At 41.9% G+C, this 25,996-nt stretch overlaps 1 protein-coding gene across 1 annotated transcript; it reads left to right on the forward strand.

Moving 5' to 3' along the window:
• Positions 1-11,158: 11,158 nt before the first annotated feature.
• On the forward strand, positions 11,159-12,661 carry LOC105929554 (cyclin-dependent kinase inhibitor 1C). The gene is made up of 3 exons (XM_012867398.3): positions 11,159-11,848; positions 11,961-12,051; positions 12,537-12,661. The coding sequence occupies exons 1-2, from the start codon at positions 11,305-11,307 to the stop codon at positions 12,047-12,049; spliced, it is 633 nt and encodes a 210-aa protein (XP_012722852.2). The 5' UTR covers positions 11,159-11,304; the 3' UTR covers positions 12,050-12,051; positions 12,537-12,661.
• Positions 12,662-25,996: the final 13,335 nt, after the last annotated feature.

Genomic DNA, 25,996 nt, shown 5'->3' on the forward strand with positions numbered 1-25,996 from the left:
AACAGCTTTGGAAATATAACGAACAGTCAGGACTGCAGAAAAAAAAGATAATCAGTGCCAACCCACATTTCCAAAGTCAGGGAACAGGCTGGAAACTTCTGTCTGATCCACAGTGTCAGGAAAACATCCTGCGCAATAACCCAACAGTTCTGCCACTATTCAGCCACTTATTTATTGGCACCTCTTATTGGCTATTTATTCATTATTCTTTATTTCAGTGCAGTTCATACCGTTTGTGTGCAAGTGAATGTCAACTAGCTTTCCAATCGTCCAACAGAATATTTCTGAATTCAGGAATAGCTCAGTGAGGAAAAAGTATCTATCTATCTATCTATCTATCTATCTATCTATCTATCTATCTATCAGTGGCGGCTGGCCCATAGGGGGCGCTCGGGCGCTGCCCTCCCTAGATGTGGAGTGGAGAAGTCAAAATATATATAGATTTTAAAACTATTATTAATGTCAGTTTTTACTTAATAGTACGTGGCTACATGTAAAAAGAATTATTAAAACGCTTCTAACGATTTACTCTATCATTTAACAGTGCATTTCCACCAACAGAACGTATCATTTCTCTTCTTCTACACTTTTGGGGCTGTGACTGAAGTAGCCCTACAAGTGTAGCGAAATAACCAATCGTATACTGTTGCTAGGGAAGATTTATAAATATTTGGCCAATCAGCATCGCCAAAATGAATGGCTTTGGGGCTCCTGGAGTAGTAGCCCTAGCTGCACAGTGATAGGTGCACTTCACGCGTGACGTCACGAGCTACATCCGCGCTACATCCGGGTAACGGTGGTCGGCAAACACAGCACTGTTTTCGCTTACCAGCGTGACAAAACGGGTGAATTAGAGCGTACTTTTAGTTTATTTTTGGAATCTAAACAATGCCTACGACTTGTTGTGCTCCCGGTTGCACACAGAAGCATTCCAAATCGTTGGATGTACGTTTGTTTCGTTTACCGAAGGACAAAGAAATAAGAAAGAAATGGATAATTTCAATGAAAAGGATGAAGGATGCCAATGGACTGTGGGAGCCATCATACTAAGACAGAATTTGCAGTCTACACTTCATCTCCGGTAAATACAACTTAATTTTGCACTAGTCATTGTTCTACTTAAATCATTATATAAATAAAAAATTAGGATACATATTAAAGTCAAGACGTAAACGTTTGTTTTGTAATAATATACGTACATGTACAATGTATGCAAACCCTCTGGCATGAGTCTGTGAAAAGGATTAATAAGACAAAAACACCAAAATAATCCTTTGTAAACAATGTTTTTTTTATTAATTAAATGCTTATTGTGGAATCGTAGTAATTTTCCGACTTTTAATTTAAATGCATGTACTGGGTTAGGCAGGGAAATCTATTGGCAAGCCCCACCAAGATTTTTTTTCACCAGCCGCCACTGCTATCTATCTATCTATCTATCTATCTATCTATCTATCTATCTATCTATCTATCTATCTATCTATCTATATACATAAAATTTTACGAAAGCAACTGGCCCTCACAATGTCTGGAAAAATGATGGCCCTCGGACAAATGTAGTTGATGACCCCTGCTGTGTTTGCCCCAGGAATGTGATAGGTTGATCCAAGTTCACAGGATAAAGTGCTATTGTATGAGCAACGATTTTAATTAACATTCATTAATGATATAGCCTATTTCACCTGCCACTTGTCCAACACATTGATCAGACTGTCAAAAAAACTCTCTAGCTTAGTTGAAAGCTGTGGCTCGACCAACAGAGGTTGCTTCAGATGTACAACAAGAGAGACGGTGAAGAGTCATGAAATGATTTAGCCAATCTAGAGCTAATGGAATGCATTAGGTCAATTCACCCTGTTAAGAAACAGTAGGAAACTATTAACTTAATAAAATGGTGTCATGCACAATGTTGAGCCCCAGGTGGTCCTCAATTATGCATTCTTGGCATAGTAGCTCTTCTGCAATGTGACAAAATATGACTGGAAGTTATGGGCTCTTGGCAGGGTTAAGTTAAACCACTGGTTTAATTTAACCCATGGCCTTTGGCTCACCTCTCCCCATAAATGGTAGCAAAATGATTCACATGCTATAGTGTTTAGGCTGGTTTCCCAACCTAAACCCTACACATGGTTGGCAAACCAGCAACATATGCCATGCACATCAGTATCTTAAAATAAATTCACCATGATATAACTTTCTTTAAACATGAAATGCTAAAAAATGTACATAGAAAATGTTATTTGTGGAAAAATATTGTACCACATATATTACCATAATATATGTGGTATTTTCAGTCCTGTAATCTAACTTTTCATGTTGTGTTTGGAGTAATGGCTTCGTCCTTTCTGTGTTTCCTTTCAGCAAGTGTCAGAACAGAACAAAACCCATTTCTCTGTGGATAATAATTATTTACAAGCTTATCTTACCAGCTTTTCCTCCGATTAACTTGAATGTTGTGAATGAAACTTTCAGAAGCTTACAACCCCATGAGATCATCATCTGGGCTTTCCCAAATCGTTTTAAAGTGTTGTAAATGTTGCGTGTATAAACTTAGATTTGAAGAAAGCAGTAAAAATTACTCTACAAAAATGATCTCCTGGCATTTAGCAAAAATAAACAATTTTAGTTCTAAGTGACCCAAAAGAGGAAACATTTGCTCTGAATTGATGTCAGAGGGCAAGAAAGGCAATGTTAGACCTTTTTATACAATATATAAATATCTGGACTCATAGTAAAATCTTCGGAAACCACGTCTTCAACAGCTTTTTTTAAAAAAGGGCCTAAAAAGTAGAAATGCCACTCACAAAATGGCGGCAACTGACATACATATGTACGCTCCTGCGTCCTTTCTGTGCAGCTCATGACGAGCTGAAATTGTTTTATTGTGAAAATCTAAATCTAAAACCTCGGAAGTTCTCCTTCGGCTACTTGCTGGAACTTGGCCGCCGGCGCAGTCTAAGCTTTCTGGCGGGCTTCACTCAGAGAACCTTTAGTTTTCAGTAATGGTTTCTAAGCGAGAACCTGACTCTCAGTGCATTTTTTTTGTATGTCCGTTTGAAAACAGCCGCTTTAAACGGTGTCTTGCTAAACACTTTTAGCACGGCTGTAATTGGATAATTTGCATGACGTCATATCCGCCTCCTTTAGAAATAAAACGACACAAAATCGAGTTACTTATTTTTATTTTTGGTCAAAACTAAATATATTCATTACAAAGATACCTTTGGGTTTAACTCCCTTGGTTCAAATATAACTTAATGTATGGCATATTTTCTTATTATTAGTAAAATAATAACAAAACAAAAAAAGGAAAAAAAAATTAAAGGCGCTTTGTTTATGTTTCCAGTATATTAAATAAGTCAAAGGCTTTGTTTACCAAGGATTTCTATGAATTAGAGAAAGACTGTCTATGTTCTCTGGTCTTCAACAAGGACCTCTTTTCTCAAATATAAGTAATAGTATCCTTAAGCTCAACACAGCATTAAGTTAGCCCACATTTCAAGAGTTTCTACTATAGAGTCTGTTTTAAAGACTTATATTTCTGCCATTGTGAGCAAATGACTAAGCCCCTTTAAATTCCCGTTTGTGCAACGAAACTCTGTAACTCAAGGAATAAGACAGAGGGGAAATTATCCCCTGTTTATCGAGGTTTTCTGTGTCTGTTCTATAGATGACACTGGAACGTAGGTTGACCTTCTATCTGTACAACAGCGATGATATCTGGGAGAGAAGAATGGGCAAAGTTGTTGTAAAAATTTCCTACTTATTTTTCAGATTTTTATTTGTAATATTTATGAAAAACTAGGATCTCAATAAAATAATTTGTTGATTGTGGTTTTAACCTGCTAAGATGTTCTTGTCCAAGGAGAATAATTTTTTTTTTCTTTTTCTTTTGAAGGTGCTTTAATATTGGTGCCTTTTTTTGTCTGATTTTTTTGTTTCATTCATTCACTACTTTGTGATACGTTTGAGTTTGTTAAGAGAACAAAAGTTAAAGATTAAAAAGAAAAGCATGTCTATTTGCGTAGTTACCCTAAGTCCTTTCAGGCTAGGAGGAACGCTGGTTATCTTGTAAACCACTGCAGAGGATCCACTTTAATCACAAACCTGTGTTGTTAAAGCTAAATGAATTTTCCCCTGTGTGGGTCGATACAGTTGGCCTTTAAAAAGAGAGGCAATTTTCCCATCAAGGATAAACAGTTATTGTTTTTTTTTTTTTTAATAAAATTAAATCCCTTATTCACAACATAGAACTTTGTTCCATAACGTATTTATAATTGTTACAGGCTTTAAAACTGAACAAATATATTGAAAGTAATAGAGAACTTAATGTGTTTCAGGGCCAAAAGACAAAGAAAGGTTCATGAGAATAAGACAAAAGTACACATCTAAAAACAGAAGAACAAGAGAAGTTAATAAAGTTAAAAGTTTCTAATTTCGGGGAAAAAATTATGAAAACAACCCAAGGTCGTTTAATCAGAAAGCAAAAAAGAGAGGTTTTTGAAGATTTCAAATATTTTTCTGATCGAGTTTTTCACCAATCCAGCAATGCACAGCTCATTACACGATGTCTTCTCAAGTATTCTCACCTGTAAGGCTTTTTATTTTTACATATTCACAGGGTGCAACAGCAAACCAGGGTTTTGTATTGTTATTTGTTTGTGTAAGACTGAAGCAGGGCTATTATTATGAGGATTAATGAACAGGATACATACTTTTTCTTTCTTTTTTTACTACACATTTCTTTCCAATAAACAATCTGAAAGGTTAGACGTTTATATTCAGCCCACTGAGTCATACCTTAGATTCACTTTTCGCTGCAGTAACAGCAACAGGTCTTATGGGGAATTTGTCTGCCAGTCTTCAGGCCTCAACTTTTCTCTTTGGTAAATAGCTCAGCCCGACCGGATACAGGGAGTACCGTATGTGAACACCCACTCATAAATTTAGCCACAGATTCTCAGCTGGATTCAGGTCTTGAGGTCGGGGTAATGTCAAATGATTATGCTTTGTGGGTTTGGCGGAAAGTTTATTGATGTTGCCCCGCTGAAAGGAGAGCTGTCGCCTCAGTCTCACGACTCTGACGGGTTTCCACCCGGGCTTGTTTCGCTTTATCCATCTCCCCATCAACTCTGACTCGCTTCATGAGCTGAAGGAAAGCATCCCCCCTCAGCATGATGCTGCCAGGCTCATGTTTCACACTGGTGTGTCCAGGGTGAAGCGCAATGTTAGTTTTCTTCCACATAAACATTTTGCCTCTAGGTAAAAAAATAAATTAAAAAAATGTAATTTTGGTCTTTGCCAGAGCACCTTGTTTCACATGTTTGCTGTATTCCCCTACATGACTGGGGGGCAAACTGTAAACATAAACTCCTGTGGCTTTTCTTTGAACAAGAAAAAAAAAAAAACACTGATCCAAAATGGCCTGACTGATAACCGTCCTGAATGGATTCCTCCACCTGAGCTGTGGATCTCTGCGCTGGGGTTGTCACGTGTCGGCCTAAAACTAAAAAAACAGCCATTTGTTTACCTTCTGCAAAGCTCAGCAGTCCTGCTCTCAGGCCCCGGTTTATTCGGGGCGAGGGATCTGCGTCTGGGCGGGAGATGGCAAGCAACGCCCCAAAAAAATGTGTCTCGTGTTCATAGGCCTGAAACAGCAACAAAACACCCAGGCAAAAGAACAGCTTATATAAAAACAAATTAAAATCCCCCCCCCCCAAAAAAAACATCCATATAGTGAAATAACCAATAAGCTGATGTAGAGTTGAAACCGTTTTCTCACTGTCTTGACTTTAATTCGGACAAAACTTTTGTTTTAGTTCAATTTGTGCTATTTCTATCCACTAATTTGTAGATTAACGGGTGCAAAAATTTTCTTTACTACAAATTCCGGGGTTTTACCAACCCGATGAGGATGTCATAGCATTAAAAGCGTCTGAGGGGTAGTGACGCTTGTTAAATGGAGCCGCACGCTTCAAAAACACACATCTCCCACTGTGACATCATAGGAAAATCACAAGAAATCAGGAGGAGGATTGGTGGAGCTCCGCAAGTCTGGGTTGTCTTTGGGGAGAGTTTCCAGATGCCTGAACGTGCCACGCTCATCTGTGCAAACGTCCATGTGCGAGTAGGACTCTCAGAGAGGACGAAATCATTCCTTCAAATGCAACATCTTATGTTTGGCATACAGAAATACTTTTGGTCGTCCCCACTGAGCTAAAGCAAGACAAAGTCAATCTGATTTTGCTTTCAGACAGAAAAAAATGGCTACGTGTCTCTTTGTATATACTTGTGTCCCTTTTTCCAGCTGTATGTAATAAATAGGAGACACGCCTTGCTCTTAGAATAAAGTGCAACATCCTAATTCCTCATCAAGCAGGGACAAAGCGATGAGCACATCATCTTTTGTCTTTAACCTTCAGAGGTAATGAAGCACTAACCGACAAACCAACCGATCTAAAACACTGCTCTTTCACAGACGTTTACCTGATTTTTAATTCCAAACGTTCTTGGTTTTATGCCTCACAGAGATTCATCAGCCATTCAACAGGCACACGTGGTTCAAACAAACACCGCCAAACCCGTCGCCGCTCTCTGACCACCTCTTCAATCGGCGTTCTGTCTGAAGCCCGCTCTGCCTCCGGGCTGTTTTCCTAACCAGAGCTCCAGCCCTTTGGTCGTTTCCATTTGTTTCAACAAGCCAGTCAAGCCGCCTTAAACATATAGCTCATGCATGTGTGCACTCCAAAGATGAAAGAATCCCACCCCGTCTTCGCCCGGATAAACCGGTCAGAGGTCACGGCAGAACTGCAGACCGACCGCACCTGCTGGTCAGATGAAAGCTGCAAAATCACCCCCCCCCCCCACCTTCCCTCCCTCCTTGAAGCATAATGAGTGCAGACTTTCTCCATGCATTTTCACAGATGATAGTATCTGTTTAACAGCTTTGCCTGAGGAGCCAAAATGTCCCTCCCACCCCATTAAACCAACCAGTAACCAACTGAACACAAAAGAAACCGAGAGAAAGATGATTTTGAAGTGTAGCAGTTTGACTCTAAACACTTTGATCAGCCTGTGTTATCTATGATCCCCTTACTAAGGTGTAGTTTATGTAGCCTACTTGGTTAATAAAAGGCTATTACACCAACGATGCAGATGGATTTACATTTACCACGTTGGTAGTTCTAAGTGATCTAAGATCTAGAAGTTGCTGTTCATATCAGTGACCACTAGGGGGAGCTAGTTAGTCACAGGGCCGTTGCATTGCTATTTTGAGCAATTCCATCCTTTTTTTACACGTTTTGTTTCAAGCCTAGCCAGGCTAGATTAAGAGAATCTGTAAATTTTCAAGTTTCACTTGTTCTCCCTCACGCTGAAGCATGCGGCCGCTGCCCTTTTTCACCGTGGGGGTGACTCCTATGTGATGTGCACTGTTTTGGTCCCCATCAAACAGCTTTTTGCATGCGAGCCAACAAGTTCAATATTAATCTAGGCAGAGAAACATCTTTCATTTGTTTCTGTGCATTTGTTTTCTTTCAACAATTGCTTTGTTCTTGCCACTCTTCCTTTAAACATTCCAACATTTGTGGACGGCTAGACTAATGGCTGACCCGTCAACAGACCCCCCTCACCTGAGCTATGGATGTCTGCAGCTCCTCCAGAGCTACCACGGGCCATTTGGCTGCTTCGCTGATTCATGCTCCCCCTTGCTCTGCCGGACAGTTTTAGGTATCGGTAGGTGTGAGCCGTGCCACTTTTAAGAGTTTTATCTGTAAGAAATGTTGAAAACCATCCTAGTATCCTTCTCCTTCACAATTATGTCGCACTTTGTGCTGGATTGTTCCCAAAGACTGAAACAAACAAACAAAAAAACAAAAAACACTGAGATTTAATGTGATGGACTGTCGACCTGCCCAGAGTGTACCAAGCCTTTCGGTCGGCACCAGCACCTCCATAAGAGGGTAAAGTCAATGGATGGATAGATTGAAACATTGAACTATATGGTTGCAGTGTCAAAAAAAACAACAACAAAAAAACAACAACAAATAAATAAATAAAAAAATCAAGCAGTAATGATATTTTTTGGCAAGGCATTACATTTGACAATTAATTTGCAGGTGCTCGGCATGTGTCTCAACCACAACAGTTAGAATCAACTTTTGGGTTTCATTCTTTGCCATTAAGAAAACTTCTTAAAAGTTCTTCACCTGTCTCGTGTCCCACCATCACACGGTGATGGGTCAGCTGAACGTTGCTGTTGTTGAGCAGCGAGCACAGAGCTTCTATACAAGGACATCCCTCCCTATGCCCTGCTCGTCTCCATGCATGTGACTCTGATGACGCTCACATGGAAGCCATAATGTGTACTGACTGAGCTGGTAATCCGGCCCTGTGACATCCAGTATGACATCTCCCACTGTGCTGTGTCCCGACAACATGAAGTCAAATACGGATTCTGCTATTTGTCTCATAATACCTGGCATCATGTTTATAATAGAGTTATTACACTTTAGTTAAAAATGAACCCCAACGTCTCCATCAGATGTGAGGTTTAACTTTCTCTCCTGTCTAGGCCGCTCAAACACCTTTCCTCGAGCTTCTCAGCCACTCTGAGACGGAGCTGCCAGTGTGCCACAGTTCATTAAGTTTAAGATCATTGTCCTTACTTACGTTTAAGGAATCCGGCAAATTCTTCTGCAGGATTTTCTGGAAGAGAGAATAATTCATGTTTCCTTCAGTTATCTCAAGGTCCTAAAGTAGCAAACCATCCCAAACCATCACACAGCCACCAACATCTTAGACCAGCGGTGCCCAAACTGCTCAACAATAAACTAAGTATTCCCTATTTCTGATCATTCAGTGTTTCTATTTAAATGAAACAGTCACATTTTTTTTGTATCAGTGCGATGTGTAAATCACTGGAGATCCAAAGTATGCCGCACATTTTCCTCATGAAAATAGTTAGCAGTTTGCCAAAAACAAAAACATTTTATCCTATTCTCACCAGTAAGAGTAAAAATCGAATGAAAAAAAATAGTGATTATTAATAGACGAATACTGTTTGCACTGTGAGAAGACTTTAGGATGGAAAGGAATAGTTTTGCACAAATAAAAAAAAAAAAAAAAAAAGTCTCCATCTGCATCAACCACGTGTGCTAGGGGGTAACTTTTGTATTATTCTTAAATTTCCGTGGGTGGGCCACTCTAAATCATCCCAGGGGCCGCAAACGGTTCCTAGGCTGCCCATTGGTCACCTCTGTGTTGGACTGTTGGAATGATGAAAGTGTTAGCTTTATGCAAAGGTAACATGACAACAATCTTCCAAAATGTTTCACTGTTGTCTTGCAAGTTCCTGTCTTATTATTGCATTTTTAACACTGGCCTTGTCTGAGGCAAGTGGGTTCTGCAGCCTATCTGGTTTTGCTTTTTTTTTTACCTACTAGATGCATTCTAGGAATAATCTTGGCAGGCCGGCCACTCCTGGCAAGGTTAACCACTGTTTCATGTTTTCTCCATTTGTGGATGCTGCTTCTCTCCTTGTTTCGCTGGAGTCCCTTAACATTAGTGATGGCCTTGTAACCCATTTTAAAACTGATTGACATCAATGACTTCGCTTTTGTTTTCCTTACTAGTTCATAAATGTCTTTAGAACGGGGCATGAAGTGTTGCTTTTAGCCTACTTGGTGTTACCAGACATGGTTCTATTTATTTATTAATTTCTTGACAGTAAGGCTAATCAGGCAAGGGTGTGGCTAGTGAAACAGAACACAGCTTTTAAACAAGTGTTCAATCGCAATTAATGAGTAATTATACCATAACTATACAGTGTTTTCACATCATTTCAGGTTGACTTTTTAGGAAACTTTGTTCCAGTTACTACATTAAATCGCATTTAAAACGGCCATTGTATTTATTTAATCAGGAAAATATAAGTGTGACAAAAAAAAAGCACCTAGGTCACAAAGAATATTTCTTTGTAGCCGTATCCGGTCCAGCTGCAGTATCAGTTGATCGCCACTAAGGGTCGCTGTGCACCCATCTTTCCTCTGCCTCTGCATTTCCTCTGATTTCTGCTCGGACCTGAGAAGGACAGACTCGGTTCTCTGCAGGCATCGTTCCAACGAGTTGCTGTTAAAACATCAGAGGTGTACGGATCCAGCTTCAGATTCAGATTCCCGCTTAGATCTCCTCCACCCTGTTGTTCTAACCGGGGGATTTTTTTTTTTTTTGTAACTCACATCCCGCAGCTTTTAGAGGTCGCTTCTTCCAAATACGCACCTGAATAAAAGGCCTAAACCACCTCAGTTGCGCGCAGCCAAGCTCTGCAGAGCTCTGCTACTGAGCTGAGGCGCGTTGAAGCAGAGACGCATCTAAAAGTTGCAGCAGGACGCTGGAGTTTGAGGCCACTGCGTGTTACTTTCCTGCACATCTGGCACAAAAACACCTATTGTACGTTCACCTATGCGTTAAACAGCAACAACCCTCGCATCAAAACGCGTCGTTTTTTTTCCTCTTTTTTTTTTTGCCTTTCGCTCTCTACGCAATAAATAAGAGTCTGTCAGAGGCTGCGTCAAAGGTTGCGTGTCTGCGCGTCGCTCTGGCTGCAGCATCCCCGCAGACACCGACTGAGAAGAACCTGATCCAAGAGCGCGCATTGTTTGCCGAAGGGTTGAAAGATGCGGGGAGACAGGACGTAACCTGCGCGCCCACGTTTTGGTTAACCGTGTCCGGGGGCATTTTCATTCAGAATGAGATTAAGCTGTTAACCGGGGAAGCTGTTATTATTATTTTTTATTCATCTTTGACCAGTCTAAGGGTGTAAATTCAGACGCATCATTCGCTTGATGCGTGAAAAGAGACTGGAGGATAAAGAGAGAGAGAGGCATGTGCGTCCTCAGGAAGTCGCGACGCAGCTCCGCTCCAGACGCAGGAGAGAAATCATCATCCATCCATCCATCCATCCATCCATTTTCTGACCCAGGCAAAAGGGCAGAGGAGTAACGAAGGGAGAGAGGGGGGAGAGATGAGGTGTAGGTGGGAGGAAATCGGTGTCGGTGGGGGTTGGTGTTTGATCGGGGAGGGCTGGATTTCAGGCAGCCAATGAGGCAGTCGCCCGAGCTGCTGCTCCGTCTCACACGTTGGGAGGTTATAAATGCTGCGCCGTGCTGCGCCGTGGTACATTTAAACCGAGCTGTGAGGGGCAGGGAGACTCGCACCCACAGTGCCACCAAACAACAACAACAACAACAACAACAAAAGCCAAACCTGGAGCTCTGCGGTCGGGAAGCGGTCCTCTTTTCGGAGATGTCCCACGTGCAGTTGTCGAGCAGCGCGCTGGAGAGGCTGGTGGCGCGCAGGACCTTCCCTCTCCAGAGGCGCACCGGCGTTTGCCGCAGCCTATTCGGCCCGGTGGATCACGACGAGCTGGAGCGGGACGTGGAAGCCAAGCTGCGGGAGATGCGCGAGCGGGACCGGGAGAGGTGGAACTTTAATTTCGAGGACAACGCGCCGCTGGATGGGGACTACGAGTGGGAAGAGGTGGCCGCGGAGAAGACGGCGGCGTTTTACCGGGAGTCGGCGTCGGGCGGCCGGAGGCGCACGCCGGCGACGCCCGTCAAGCAGACGCCCCCCTCGGACTCCGGCGCGCCGGAGAGTCCCGGCGCGGACGTCATGGAGCGCTTAGCGGCGCCGGAGAGCGGGGACGGCATCTCCGCCACCCCGGTGGAGGCGAACCAGGAGAACAGGCCGGTCAGAGTGATCTCAGGGACTCGCAGACAGGCTCCGTGTGCCAGGCGCAAGAGGACGGCTGCTGCTGCTGCTGCTGCTGACAACAACACGCACATCACAGGTAGTTACGGCGGCTTTAAAAAGCCTAGGGGGAAAAAAAACACAGAGAAGCCGCTTTTTATGCCACCCAAATGCCCTGATTTTGACTTCATGTTTTTTCCTCTTTCATCCAGACTTCTTCGTGAAACGAAAGAAGGTTGCCGACAGACTTCCCAAGTCTCCCATCACGGTGGAACAAACTCCGCGAAAGAGGATCCGCTGAACGTAAGAAGCAATTCCTTTAAATCCCCCAACACGCCCACGTCTAACCGTGATTGCGCTCTGCCCTTTAATTAAAGTGTAACGATTTGTTATTATTGTTGGGGTTTTTATTTTTTATTTTTTCGTAACTTGTTAAGAATGAAAAAAAGGTGTTTAATATATATTTGACGCTGCGGATCCAGACAGCGTTATCTAAGGCAGAGTGGGTGGGGGGGTGGGGGGGGGGGGAGGGAGCTGCTGGTGAAATCACAGGAGCGGCTGTAGCGATAGTAGTAGTAACACCAGGAGGGGGAGGGGGGAGGAGTGCGTCACGATGTGGCGGGAAAACGCTCCGCTCGTGAGGGGTGACGCCTCGCGGATGCGGCTGCCGCTGCTGTCGTCACTCCTCCTCCGCTTCCAGCGCGGAGCTGCCGCTCATCGCCGCTTTCTCCTCTGTTGTCTGGTTTCCACGGAAAACTGAACCCTGTTCTTCTTCGTTTCCTCCTCAGGTGGTGCTTTGTTTTCTTCTTCTACACTTTTTTTTCTCCGTTGTTGCACAACTTCCCGGCGCGTTTTTTTTTGAGGATTCTACCGGAGCCGAGAGTCTTTTTCTTTTTCTTTTTTTTTCTTTTTTTTTTATGATGGCGGGGGAAGACCAGCGGGACTCAGAGAGAGACGTCCCGTTATTCCGCCGCCGAGCTCCGGGCTCGGTGCGCCGGCGGAGCGCGGCCTCCTCCTCCTCCTCCACACCGGCGGCAGCTCCTCAGGACCGGAGCGCTCGGAGGGGTGCGGGCGGCTGGAAGAAGGAAAGGAAACCGAGACGTGGAGAGTGGAAATGGGGGACTACAAAAAGGGAGCGGGTTTCGGCGAACGACTTGTATCCAGTACAAATGTAGCATTGATGGTTGCTTCTGCATACAGCCACTCGACAGTGTTAAATGTTTTAACATCTGTGCAATCCTAGAGAAGATCTCCTACACTGGCCCAAAGTGTACAGCTTTATAGAGACCGTAGCGTTTGTTTATTTCTGGTCTTTTATTTTTATTTTTTCCTGTGCGTGTATATATTTTAAGTTTATTCTAACTTATAATTTATTTATGTTTCTCTTTGATTTGTTTAAATGCCTTGCCGATTTTAGTCTGTTGCGATTTTTTTTATTTAATTTAATTTGCTTTTCCTAAAACAAAACGTGGTGTATTGCAATCTTGTAGCTTCCCAATAGTTGTTCAGCCTTTCTTTGTGTCAGAGCTGTTTCATGGTGTGTTTGTTAATTATTTTATTTTATTTTTTTCATGCAAGTGCCCTAAATATTTTCTTTTTTTGAAAAAAGACAGTAATAAAACCTATTTGAATTCAACTTTTAAGACAGTTTGTGTTTTTGGTGTCTGGTTGGCTCAGGATCAATTCATAGCCCCATTTCCTGCTTGCAGACAGCGGGTTTGGTGTCTAGCTTCACAGAGATAGTGTATTTATTTGTTTTTACTTTGTATACAAGTTTTTTATTCAGCGATAAAGCTGCATTCTTATTAAACAATGTTAATTTTACTGGTGTTTTCATCATGTTTCCACTTCATACCCATCTATAGTATTTCCACTTATGTATTTTTTGTAGCTAAGTAGGCTATTTTAATGAGTTGGGATACTTAGCTAGAAATACTTTAGGTTATAGTATATATATATATATATATATATATATATATATATATATATATATATATATATATATATATATATATATATATATATAATGATTTTTTCAACACACTGTGGTTGTAGGCAAACTAATTTGAAAATTATAATTTTTTTCTGTTGTAGTTTAATATTTTAATTCATTATGAAGTTAAATACTAATTGATAGTTTTAAAATCTACAGGGGACACATTTATGGGTCATAAAGGTGTTGCCATTTAGCACTAACGTACTTTAAAATGTATTTGTTTATCTCCGTACTTGTTGGTGTTTTGTTGAATTATGGTGATAAATAGAAAAATGCAAAATTAATTAGTATATTTACCTATTTTCCGCACCCTCGTTTGATTCCAATTCCTACGCAGGCCAGAAAACCTATGAAACCGCACCCTTATCTTTATATCATCAGTCACCAAAACCAGAGGGAAACCAGACTGGCTTCAGTTTTTGTGTATGAAAAAGTCCAAACAACCCAAAACTGCCAGAGTAGACGATCGCAAAGGGGTGAAATCACCGGCATTCCTCGGATTGGTTAGCGCTCCGTCACCTTTAAAAGCGGTATAAAATTATCCCCTGTCTATATAGATATCAGATGTTCTATGCGGTGATGCTACGTTCTGTCTGCGTGGATCCGCTTCACATGAACCCAAAGACCCTTGCGGGGGGATACCCGCATTCAAACGCAGCAACCCCTAATGGCAGCTGCGGGATATAGGCTCAGATTTAAAGGCCCTTTCGCCCCTTGTAAAGAAGCAGCAGCTGCCTTTGGATCCCCGCTTTGTCCGCCGCAAAGACCCCCCCCCCCCCTACACACACACACACACACACACGTCCAACCCGCACTCAACAAGGCCCTCCAAAGGACCCACTCACACACACACGCACTCTGTTTACCCTGCCGTGGATACACCGGGCGTGGAGGCCACCTGCCAGAAAGTGCAAAAAAGAAAACTACTAGTCTTTGTTATGGTGCTTGTCTATTGAAACAAACCATTCAACAGGTCATACTTGCAAGTTTACCCTTAATTGAAAGAAGCCAAACGCGGGGCCCTGCATGCATGCATGCATGCGCGGACGCCTGTCAATGCCCCACAAAGCAAATAGGGGCTATATTTCATAACTTTCCGCGAGTCCATTAGGGCCTTTGAATTCCCCCGACGGTGCGACGCGAATGTTTGGATGGAAACGGAGACTATCTGATGGTGACTTTGTCAGCCATAAGCTGTGACGGGAGCTTGTTCTGATTTCCAACACAAAGCGCTCTCTGGCTCCATTCTTTCCTTTTTGTTGCCATATGGCAAATCCATGTAGACATAGCCAAGACCTATTCAGTCCAGCCACAGAATGTCCTGCGTAAGAGAACAAAGGACACTTTGTCTGGCTCCTCCATTGATACCAATGGGCAAAGAAAAAATATTATAATTAATCTATGGTTATATCCAGCTAATTAACGCCCATATGCCTGCGGGGGAGCTGGGAGCGCATTCAGCTCAGTTTTAGATTCCCAATAGTTTACATGTTAAAGACAACAGCTGTTTATGTGTTACTTTAATGAAGTCTCTGCTGTGTCGGAGACTGGACACATTCAGGCGGATTCAGTCCCACTCCCCCCCCCCCCTCCATCCATGCCCCCTCATGGTGCTAAACAGGTCATCTTCCCCTATTTGTCCCTGCAGCTGTGTAACTATATAAAATTTGTCCCAGTAAATAGAACCTTTAAGTCGCTCCCGTTTGTTGAGAAGGTTTTGAATTTCAGCCATTCTGGGGAGGTTCACAGGTTAAGGCCCGAGAAACAACTCGCTAAGCCCTTCTTTAAGCCGAACAGAAATGAATTTGTAGGCCCAGGCCAGCTTTTTTTAAACAAGCCCAGAACCAGTCAAGGCATCATTTGTTTTCCAACGTCTTCACACGCACGGAGCCTTGCCATTTTAAATTAGCTGCATAATGGCCCGTCTGACAATTATAACTTCATTCAGCCGACGCATGACGCGAGTATGACGGAGATAAAGGAAAGAGATGACAGCGAACATGCAGACCTCATTAAACATGTCTTCGACAATAGATCATCATTGTACAAGCAGCTGCTGATGGAGAGATTCGGTCTCATGGGTCTCACAGGCCCCCACCTGACCTTTAACTTGCATCGCTGCAAAGTTCAGATTTTTTTTTTATGCACTTATTTACGTGCCGTCTCTCGTGCAATAATCTATGTTCACTACGCGAGAATTTCAGAAGAGCAGGAACAGTTGTGGATGCATAAAAAAACAAAAAAAAAAAAAACAACGCAAATCATTTAAGGAGTTATGTTTGCACAATTATACATAACAAGAGTTACTTATTAATAGTCTGTATGGAAGTTAATTTTTTAAATACATCTGAAAAAAACATTAATCACTCAATTCTACCTTCAAACTTCATTCAAGTTAATTAATCTGATTCCAAAAGCAGACAACAGTGGCTTGAAATGCGTTTATTTGAATACAGGTGAAAGTCCTCACCCTTCATGCAAAATCGAGTCAAGCTCAGTGACGGCTCCAAATATTAAAGGTGACTGCACATCTGAGTCTGTGGGTTTTTTTGTGCAAATGTAGCGACTAAAAGTATAATTTCAGGGACACATTTTCCACTCGAAGCACGTAATTATCGGGACGGTATATAGAAGACGGCAATTAAATATAGAGAGGAGGAAAATCAGTCAGAGGGGGGGTGGGTGGGTGGGGTGGGGGGAATTAGCATTTTCCATGACCATCTGGCATCGGCGCAGGCGACTGGGAACAAAGGCGAGCTGGATGGAGAGGAGAGGCGAGTGTGCCATCGCATTGACCTGCAAATGAGGCTTTGTCACAGAGTTAAAGCTCCCTGACCCCCCTCTTTACCCCTCCCAGCCCCTCTTAAAAAAAAAAAAAAAAACACATTTAATTTTGAGTATTTGAGTGACGCACATTGGAACATGAATCCAGGTCCGATTGTTCTTTGGGCCTCCAGGCCAGAACAGGTGGAAAAAGAGTGAATCGTACAGTTCAAACGTTGTGTTGCAGGTTAATCCGAGCTAGTGGACTTACAGAACCAAGTCCAGCAATTAAATGGGTGTAAAGCTGTAAAAAACAACAACAAGGAAACTCAAAAATCAAACGTATTAAGAAAGCTGTGAGAGCAAACCAAGGATAGCCTGCAGGGCCCGCAGATGACCCAAAAACTCTGCTAAACACCTCTGCAAGGCCTGTTTGATGCCTGTTTAAGCAATCCCTTGTTTTTTAAAGGAAAATGTTGTTAAATTATTAAAGTGACTGTTTTGTGACATTCCAAAATAATCCCAAAATGATCCCTATTTAATCCTGCTGGAAGGTTGCATCCTACTGTCTGTCTGTCTGTCTGTGTGTGTGCGTAAGTGTGTGTTTGTGTGTGTGTGTGTGTGTTTGTGTGTGTGCATGTGTGTGTGTGTGTGAGAGAGAGAGAGAGAGAGAGAGAGAAAATGCACGTGTGTGTGTGTGTTTTGGTGTGTGTGTGTGTGTGTGTGTGTGTGTGTGTGTGTGTGTGTGTTTTGGTGTTGGTGGGGGTCTGTGAGCTTGTTGGACACCTGTCTCCTTGTGAATGTGAATGAGCAAAGTTTGCAAAGAAACAGGTTTGCATGTTTTAAAAAGAATAATGAAGAAAATAAATCATGAATCTTGAAAATGATTTAAGAAAACCATAGTTTTAACTGGTTATATAGCATTCGTTCCAATAATAGCTTTCTTTACACTTAGGCACACAAACAGAAAAAACATCAACTATCATTAACTCTGAAAAGCAAAGGTTAACATCTACCAGCTATGCTTAGATTGAGATTTAGAAAATATTCTTTATTAATCTCAAGAGGGAATTTATGTTGTTACAGTAGTGTATGACATGAAGTGCCAATTCAATCGAATTAGTGCAAATTAGTGCAAAGCAATCAACATAAACACTTTAGAACAGTATGCACACATTACAAAAAGTATAAAACTATAAAAATGAAATCAGAAACAAAGCGTAAAAACGGCAGTTAGAATAATCTGATAACGTAATTTGAATTCTGTGTTTAAAGAGCAGCAACGACTAAAAAGAAACAGTATCAACACTCAACAGGAAGCTGCCAAAATGTATAAATAAATGACAATGATGAACTGTACAACAGTTTCCAACAGAATCCAATAATGAGAGAATTACTGCAGTGAATCTGCAGGTCAAGTTACTTTTAGTTCGGCCACCAGATGCAGACGCACGGCCAGTGTTTTCTCTTTTCTTTCCTCTCTGTCTTTAGCTTTTTTTGCTCTTTACATCCACTCAGTATTCATGCCTGTTGATAACAAAGAGCACGGCTCAATCCACGCAGGAGGTGGTGTGACAGGGAACTCGTGGCAGCTTTTCAAATATCTTCTTTCTGCATCTCCAACCCCTCCCTTTCTGCCCCCCCCCCCCCCCCCCTTTGCATCTCGACTTTGGTCTCGGTTTGAGTAGGAAGGAGGTAAAGGAAGGAGGGGTGAATCGAGCTGCTGCCTCGATCTCTGATTCACTTTGCTCTCCCCGTGCATCAAGGGGATAAGATTTAATGCTCCACAGACGGATAAAAAGGGAGGTCCTTTAAAAAGTTTGGTCTACATATTGAAGCGAGTGGAGAGGGGCCCACACGGATAAAACAACCTGTTCAAATTTGAATAAAGAAAGTCGTTGCAACAACTTGCATACATTTTACTTGGATCAATGTATTTTTTATTTCTGGGCAGAAATTAGTTGAGTTTCCAACCTCTTCTAAAAATTGTTTGTCCTCCCTGATTCTATTTATCATAACACACACATACTCTACATTCACCATTTGTTAAACAACAAGGTATTAGCATGCATTTAAATGTTAAAAATTTCAGAATAGGCTACTCTTCCTTATTATACATATAAAACCTACATGCTCAGATTTATCAATCACAAAACCACTTAATTAATGAGGATACAGTTTCACAATTGTGGCCAGATCCTCCTGAAAAATCTTGACCAACAAGTTGCCTACCTTCACTGTGTTTGTCATCTAGTTTGTCCTCTATGTTAAAAAGAAAAAAAAAACTAGACTGGGGTTAAGGCTTAAACTGGTCTTTAAATAATAATTAACCTTTTAAATGTAGTTTAACAAGGTGGCATTTAAACATTTTGTTTGACAAATTTTAATTACCAAGATGCGCTGTTCGTTAGCAACGTCTTCTTCGGGGTTAGGAAGCGCAACTAGCAAGAAAGAAATGACCTCTGTTGCTAAGCAAGTAAAAAAAACTTTATAAAGTACAAACTTTTTAAATATTCTCCCAAGGGCGGCATGCAAAACTTTTACCTGAAAAACACAGATACAATATAAATTTCATTTTCAGGGTTTAGAAGCTCAGTTTGCTAGCAAGCTTAACTAGCATTAGCACTGTTGCTAAACTTGCTAAAGCTGCATAAAACCTACATTCTTGTTCAAAAACTATCAATTGTAAATCTTTAAACATTCCTTTATTTTTACTGAGTTGATATATTGAGTCAAAATAGAACTCACATAAACACATTGGCCCTACAGGTTTTTGCCGCAAACCACGCATGATGAACAGGTATGGTTGACTAAACCCACATCTAAAAAGTTGTTCATGTTAAGATTCTTCCATTATTTAAGATTACGTTTATAAACTAATGTACTTGACTAAAATTTTAATTATTTTAATGGCTAGTCTTTTGTTCTATAATGTATGACAGTGCATAGAAAATAGCCTGTATCAGTAGCCTGTAAATAATTTAAAATGTGAAAACAGTAGATATTTCTTCTACCACTTTATTATAAACCTGATCCTGAATTATGTTTTTTTCTATCTCCCTTTTTTAACGCTATAAAAACTAATCTTGGAGCACATTAAATACCAGCTTTTAAAATTCTCAAAATTTAAATTTTTATTAATATTTGTTTTTATTTGTTACACTGAATAGTTGTTCAGTTCTAACAACTTACTTTATTTTGGTAACAAATTCTAACAAAATAAATGATACATTATTAGAATGTAACATGGTGGTTATTGTGGCCTGACTCACCCAGCATCCACCAGATGACTAGTGTGGGTGGGCTGGCGGGCGGATGGATGGACAGGCTAGTTCAGAACTGCCATATTTGTTGCCATCAACAAAATTATTATAATGACAACTTACCATCTTACTAAATTTGTTCACTGATTTAATTTAGGAACAATGACTGGAATTTAGAAAATGTAAAAGTGACCTCATTTAACTCAGGAATAGTTATTATAAAAGTATTTATGCCTGCACATTCTTGCAAGAATCATCTTGTGTGTGTGTCTGTCAACAAATAGGCCAGGCGTTAAGTTTTATTGCCATAAAAAGCATGATAAACAATCACAAAACAACAACAACTTTATTATTTTGGATTAGTTTTTTTTTTTACTTTTATGAAGACCAGTAAACAGTAATATAAATGGGCCATTTTCACGTTTCCTGTTTAGGCTTTAAAAAAAGTGTGTTTACAAGGTAACATTTAAAATAAGTGATCGGTGTCGACTTAAGTTAAAATGGCTTAAAGAACAGAATTCCATTCTATAAGTCTGAAATGGCTGCAGCAATGTATGCACACTGGAAAAACAGCTTAACATATGCGGTTTTAACCGATTTAAGTTTCTCAGTCCAACATCAGCTCCAGTTTTTTTGTAAAACAAACACAAAAAAACTTCACATTGATGTTTTTCCCCTCTTTACTTCATCATACTACTTCGACACCATCATAACACAGCCTACAACCAGCAGGCCCTCTTTCCCCACGATTCCAAGCCAAAATAACATTTGACAGCACAAAGACTAAAAGTGGAACATTTTCAAGTACTGGCAAATTAAGGGATTTCCATTCTCTTTGGGCTGCTCTTTTTTTACCCCCTCCCAAAAAGGTGAAAAGGTCAACACCGCCTGGCGCCAAAACAGCGCAGAGTTCCATTATCTTCATTCCAAAAGGACAAGCCCCCCCCCCCCCCCCCAAATATCCAAAAGCTAGGCAGATATTCATAGCGATTCTGCCCATGTGACTTTGTCGGAGTTGCTTTTTGTGACGGTGCTCCCCTGCAGACTTGGGCCTCTTTGTTCCATTGAGACATAAAACTTAACTTTTTTAGTTGAGGGAAAAGCAGGTGTAACTAATAACATTACCGATGCCTCATTCTTTCCATTATGGGCTCGCTGTAAGCCATGACAGAGATTCAACTAGCACAATGCAACACCGGCTCTCCTCCCCGACACAATGTTAATGATATTAGCTACGTCTTTGCCATATTAGCTTAATGCTGGGCTGTATTTACAGGACGCGACAATATATCTAACTGTCTGTCCACACCTGGCAAACTGTTTATAAAAACAACCAGGGTGATTTAAATAGGGGACATATAAAGACATCTCAATTTTATTGGTACATTCCCAAGTTTAGTATTGTTGTTGGTGCCCGTGTTGCATTTTCTTTAGGCTTCTTGGCATCAATGGTTCACAGTCATGTGGTGACTGTTACGTTCCCACACAAGGATGCAAGGAGCACTAGTTGATGTTATGGCCTTTAAAGTATGGATGTTAGGAGGGTATTAGTTAGCAGCTCGGCAGAATACATGCAGCTAATCTTATTCAGATGTCGTGAAATAGGCCACCACAAAGCAGCACATAACTATCGTGCCCCTCGTTTGCAAATGGAGATCTGAAAAGTGCGGTGTGCATTTGTATTCTGCCTACTTCTCTTTACCCAGGGTTTACCCAGTGCAATGAAGTGCCTTCAGAAGTCCCCTAACTAATAAATCGAGTCCAGTTTGTATTCTAGTCTCAGTTTAGGAAAAGCTTTCTTCCGAAGACCTTAGAGGCTTGTTAGAGTCAGCACAATTCCCCCTCTGACACTGCACAGCACCTAAGCCTTTTTATAAGGATGAAAGACCAACTCAGGTGTTTCCATTTGGCTTTCCTTCTGCACTCCAGCCAAATGGATCCGTTCCTGCAACAGCTCAACCAAACCGTCACCGTCACCTGACAGGGCCTTCACACCCCCACCCATAAAGACAGTGACCCCCCAAAAAAGGGATCACAGGACCAAACATCCCTCCAAAGATAGAATAATCAAAAGAAAAGAAAAAAAAACTCATCCTCTAGTGTAAGCTACAACATCTCTTTTAACATGACGTCAAAATAAATATTTCAGAGGATTTACTCACATGTGTGATTAATAATTTTTTCAGAAACTTTATCCTTACCTCTGACCAAGGAGACAAAACCAGTAAAAGGAGCAAAGGCATTCAAAAAAAAGCAGGAATCCACAAATCATCAGTAGACTCTCTCTATTCCCCAAATGTAACAGGTGCAGAGGCTGCAGCAGGTTTTATTCATTTAGTTTTGGCCTGCAGTTCAGGACATTCTGCTTTCCAGTGACCCCTTTCAGGACAATAATTGCAGGAATCAGTTCCTTCAGACTTTTGTCCGTTTTTGGGAGCGTCAGAGTAATTCTCTGCAATTTTCAACATCTGCTCCGACAGAGAAGCAGTACAGGTTTCAAATTCTGTCGTTCTTTTTGGTCTCACGGCCCAAAACTAACACATTTTCATGCCCGTTTGTAAATGGCTTCAGATATGAAGATCCCCTCTATCTAACATTAAATTCCCCATTACTAATCTCCTCCCAAGACTTCATAACGCACACCTTGCAGTTCATTTTCAGAAGGCTGTAGGCCCGGATTTGACTAGAATCATCCATGTGCATTTTCGTCACACAATGATGCTGGAGTTAAAGGCTGTCCGAAATTGGTACAGCAGTCTGAAGCTCCTTTCCTCCCCATGATAGAGTTCTTACAGTTGACCCCATAAAAGGTCAAGGAACAGGAGCTAGGAGCTATAATTTGACGTTTTTGGGAGGAGCCCTGGACTTTATTATAGCTCCTATCATGCACTTATCACGGCGAACACTGACACAATTCCACTTTGGCTAAAGCGTCCTTACCAATTAGACCTTTTAGGATGCAGCCCTTTTTATAGGGATGAAGGACCAACACAGGTGTTTTCCAGCTGCTTGCATGCTGAACTCCAGCCAATGGATCTGGCAGCGTCATCACAAGATCCACAGATCAGACGGGAAAACAATGGCTGGAGGATAATTAGTTGTTCTGAGCATAGCAAAAAGAAAAAAAAATAATAATTGAAAGAAAACCATGAGAAATCCTGTTTGCATTTTGCAACAAGAAAGGTAAGGGACCTAAATGTACCATTGTGGCCTATAGGTAACACACTGTGCAGAAGAAATCTAATGCTATATCTGAACACACTATCCCCATGCATGGAATAAGGTGGCAGTATTATCATGCTGTGGGATGTTTTTTTATTTACTTTTTTTTTTTTAGGTTCGTACAGCACCAGTGGCTTGTTTTTCATTCAGTGGGCTGACAGGAAAGGGGGTATGAGAGAGGGGGAGAGACATGCAGCAAAGGACCACAAGTCAGAGTCGAACCCAGGTTGGCCACGTCGAGGAATAAGGGCTCCGCACATTGGTCATGTGCACTAACCACTGCGCCACCGAAGCATGCACTGGATGCTTTTGTTAAGCAGGGATATATATATATATATATATATATATATATATATATATATATATACGCTATTCAAAACTGATGGAAGATGGATAGCGTTAAATGGCAGGCAATACCCAAAGAAACCCTGCTGCAGGCTGCAAGAGACTTGAGACTGTGGTGAGGCTTCACCTTCCATCAGGACAACAGGGAGTAAATGCAATGTCTTGGATTCCCAAGTGTTAGAATGGCCCAGTCCAATCCCAAACATGGATCCATTTGAGAATCAGTGGCAAAAGCTGTTGATGTTCACAAAGGCTCCCCATCCAATCTGACTGACCTCGAGCAATTCTGCAAGAAAGAATCAGAGAAAAATAAAACTCCATCAGTTTCTAGACATGCAAAGTTGTGAGGCATACCCCAAAAGACTTGCAGCTGTAATTCCGTCGAAAGATAGTTCTACAAAATACTGACTCAGAGGTACTGAATCCAAATCTGGGCAACGACTCACTTCGTATTTGTTGTAAGATTTTGAACACAATGTATACGTTTTTCTTCAACTTCAAAATTATGCACCACTTTGTGTGGAGCTCTGTTACATAAAATCCCTGAAATATACACTAGAGTTTGTGGTTATAACATGACAAAAACAAACATCGAGTGGTTTCCGACGGCGCTGCAGAGGCAGACAGAGGATAATTTAGCGTTGCCCGTGGTCTGTGATGGACAAGGTTCCGGGTTCAGACTAAAGGAACCTACAAGGGTTTCACACATACTGTAGCTATCAAAAACTGTGTGGCTTCACAGCCGGAGGAACATATGCAGCTCCACAGGAAGAGGTCTGCCTTATTGTGGCTGCATAATTGGTACGTGAGAGGAGCGGAGGCGACGCAGATAGTGCGATGACACGATGAAGAATAAGATCTAACTCCTTCCCAGCGCCAGTCCTGACACCAACAGTCCTCCGCCGCCATTCTTCTCCCCTCCCTCCCTTTGTGCTGCTCCTTTTCAGCTCTTCTGCAGCCAACCTGTTCCCCTTCACGTCCTCTCCTTCCGCAGGACGAGAGTCTTCTGGTGAGCGGCTGCTATCTCTGCTCGGCCGTCCGTCCATCCGTCTCGGTGACGCCTCTCCGTCCCCGCTCCTCTTCTCTATCGGCAGCGAGGTTTTTCTTCTCCTTCAATCATCTCGGCCCATAAAACTTGAGGGAGGAGGGCCATCGGGCAGAGTTTTCAGGGCTGGCTACACCGCTATGTGTGCACTGACTCGGACTAATGCTATTCATGCCTCGCATTTGCTCCCCAGGTTCGGGATGAAAAGGGACGGCCGCGGCCGGCTCAACAAAGGGGCATCATTCATCTGGCTGCAGCCGGGAGCGGCAGAATTCGGGCTCATCCTTCTTGTTCCCAGCTGCGCGGTCGCAGAAGCACGGAGGTTTTTTTTTCAGCTGGATTGTCTTTCCCGCGTGTTTGCTGATGGCAATATAGATTTATAACCGTACTCCGAGGTCAGCAAGCCGCTATTAATCTTCACCTCTCCGTGGCCCCCCCCGTTTCACATGCACTTTTGAAACCTGCTGGCAGTCAACAACAATACCCACAACGCCTCAGGGTCCTGTCGGCCCGTCCTAATTTGTGGCCGCGGTCCGGGGGTCAAATTCGCTCGCTGCTGGCTGCCTGACGGTGGCGGATTAGCAACGTGCTTCGTTTTTTCACGCAGGGCAGTGCCAGTGGGGCTGACATGCAGCGTGCAATTACTCTGCAGGAAAGGCCTGCTCAGGCACGCACCCATGCTAATTCCTGCAGATGCACTCGCACGTCCACACACAAACCTGCTTGTAAAAGTTCAAGGAAGGATATCAGACAAGATGAGGAGGAGACCTTACACTTGCACGGCAGATATTCCGTATACCATAGGGAGCAGTAGGTCAGGAAGCCAAGCTGCTTAGCTGCACACTGCAAAAATGGATCTAAAAATAAGTAAAATGTTCTTAAAGTTAGTGTATTTGTCCTTGATTTGAGCAGGTAAAAAAGACTATTTGCCAATGGAATAAGATTTTTGCACTTAAAATAGGAACAACTCATCTCCATCATCTTATTTCAAGTGCAGGATTATCTTATTTTAGGGGTTAAAATACTCATTCCATTGGCAGATGATCTTATTTACCTGCTCAAATCAAGGACAAATACACTAACTTTAAGAACATTTTACTTATTTTTAGATCCATTTTTGCAGTGCACAGATGTACCCCAGCAGAGCATCAGAATGATAGATGATGGGGCGGAGATGACGAGGATTAGAGCTTAAATTCGATCCAGGAGGTTTATTTCAAGGCCGTGGCCATCAGTGGTATTCACATAAAAAGGGACTTTGGAGGAGAAACCGAGGTTACATATTTATTCATTGGGTTGCTCAATTCAGTTTGGAAAGTTTCATTTAGTCAGACAAAGCGAAAAAGAAAAGTAAGCTGCAACCAACCTGATCACTAAAGTGAACGTATCTGCTGTTGAAACCAGATATTAAAGGGGACATGCCATGCCGTTTAGAGCCTTCCTTTCCTCATTGAAATCATTTAAGTTGTGGTCTATATAAAGTGGAACTGCAATGATTTGGTCCGAATGCCTCGTTATTTTTGCCCCACAGCACCTCTACACCCCGCACTGCAAAAACTGAATTAAAAATGACTAAAAAAGTCCTTCAAATTAGTGTATTTGTCCTTAATTTGA

This window comes from Fundulus heteroclitus, chromosome 2 (genome assembly GCF_011125445.2).
Source record: "Fundulus heteroclitus isolate FHET01 chromosome 2, MU-UCD_Fhet_4.1, whole genome shotgun sequence".
NCBI classification, from domain to species: domain Eukaryota; kingdom Metazoa; phylum Chordata; class Actinopteri; order Cyprinodontiformes; family Fundulidae; genus Fundulus; species Fundulus heteroclitus.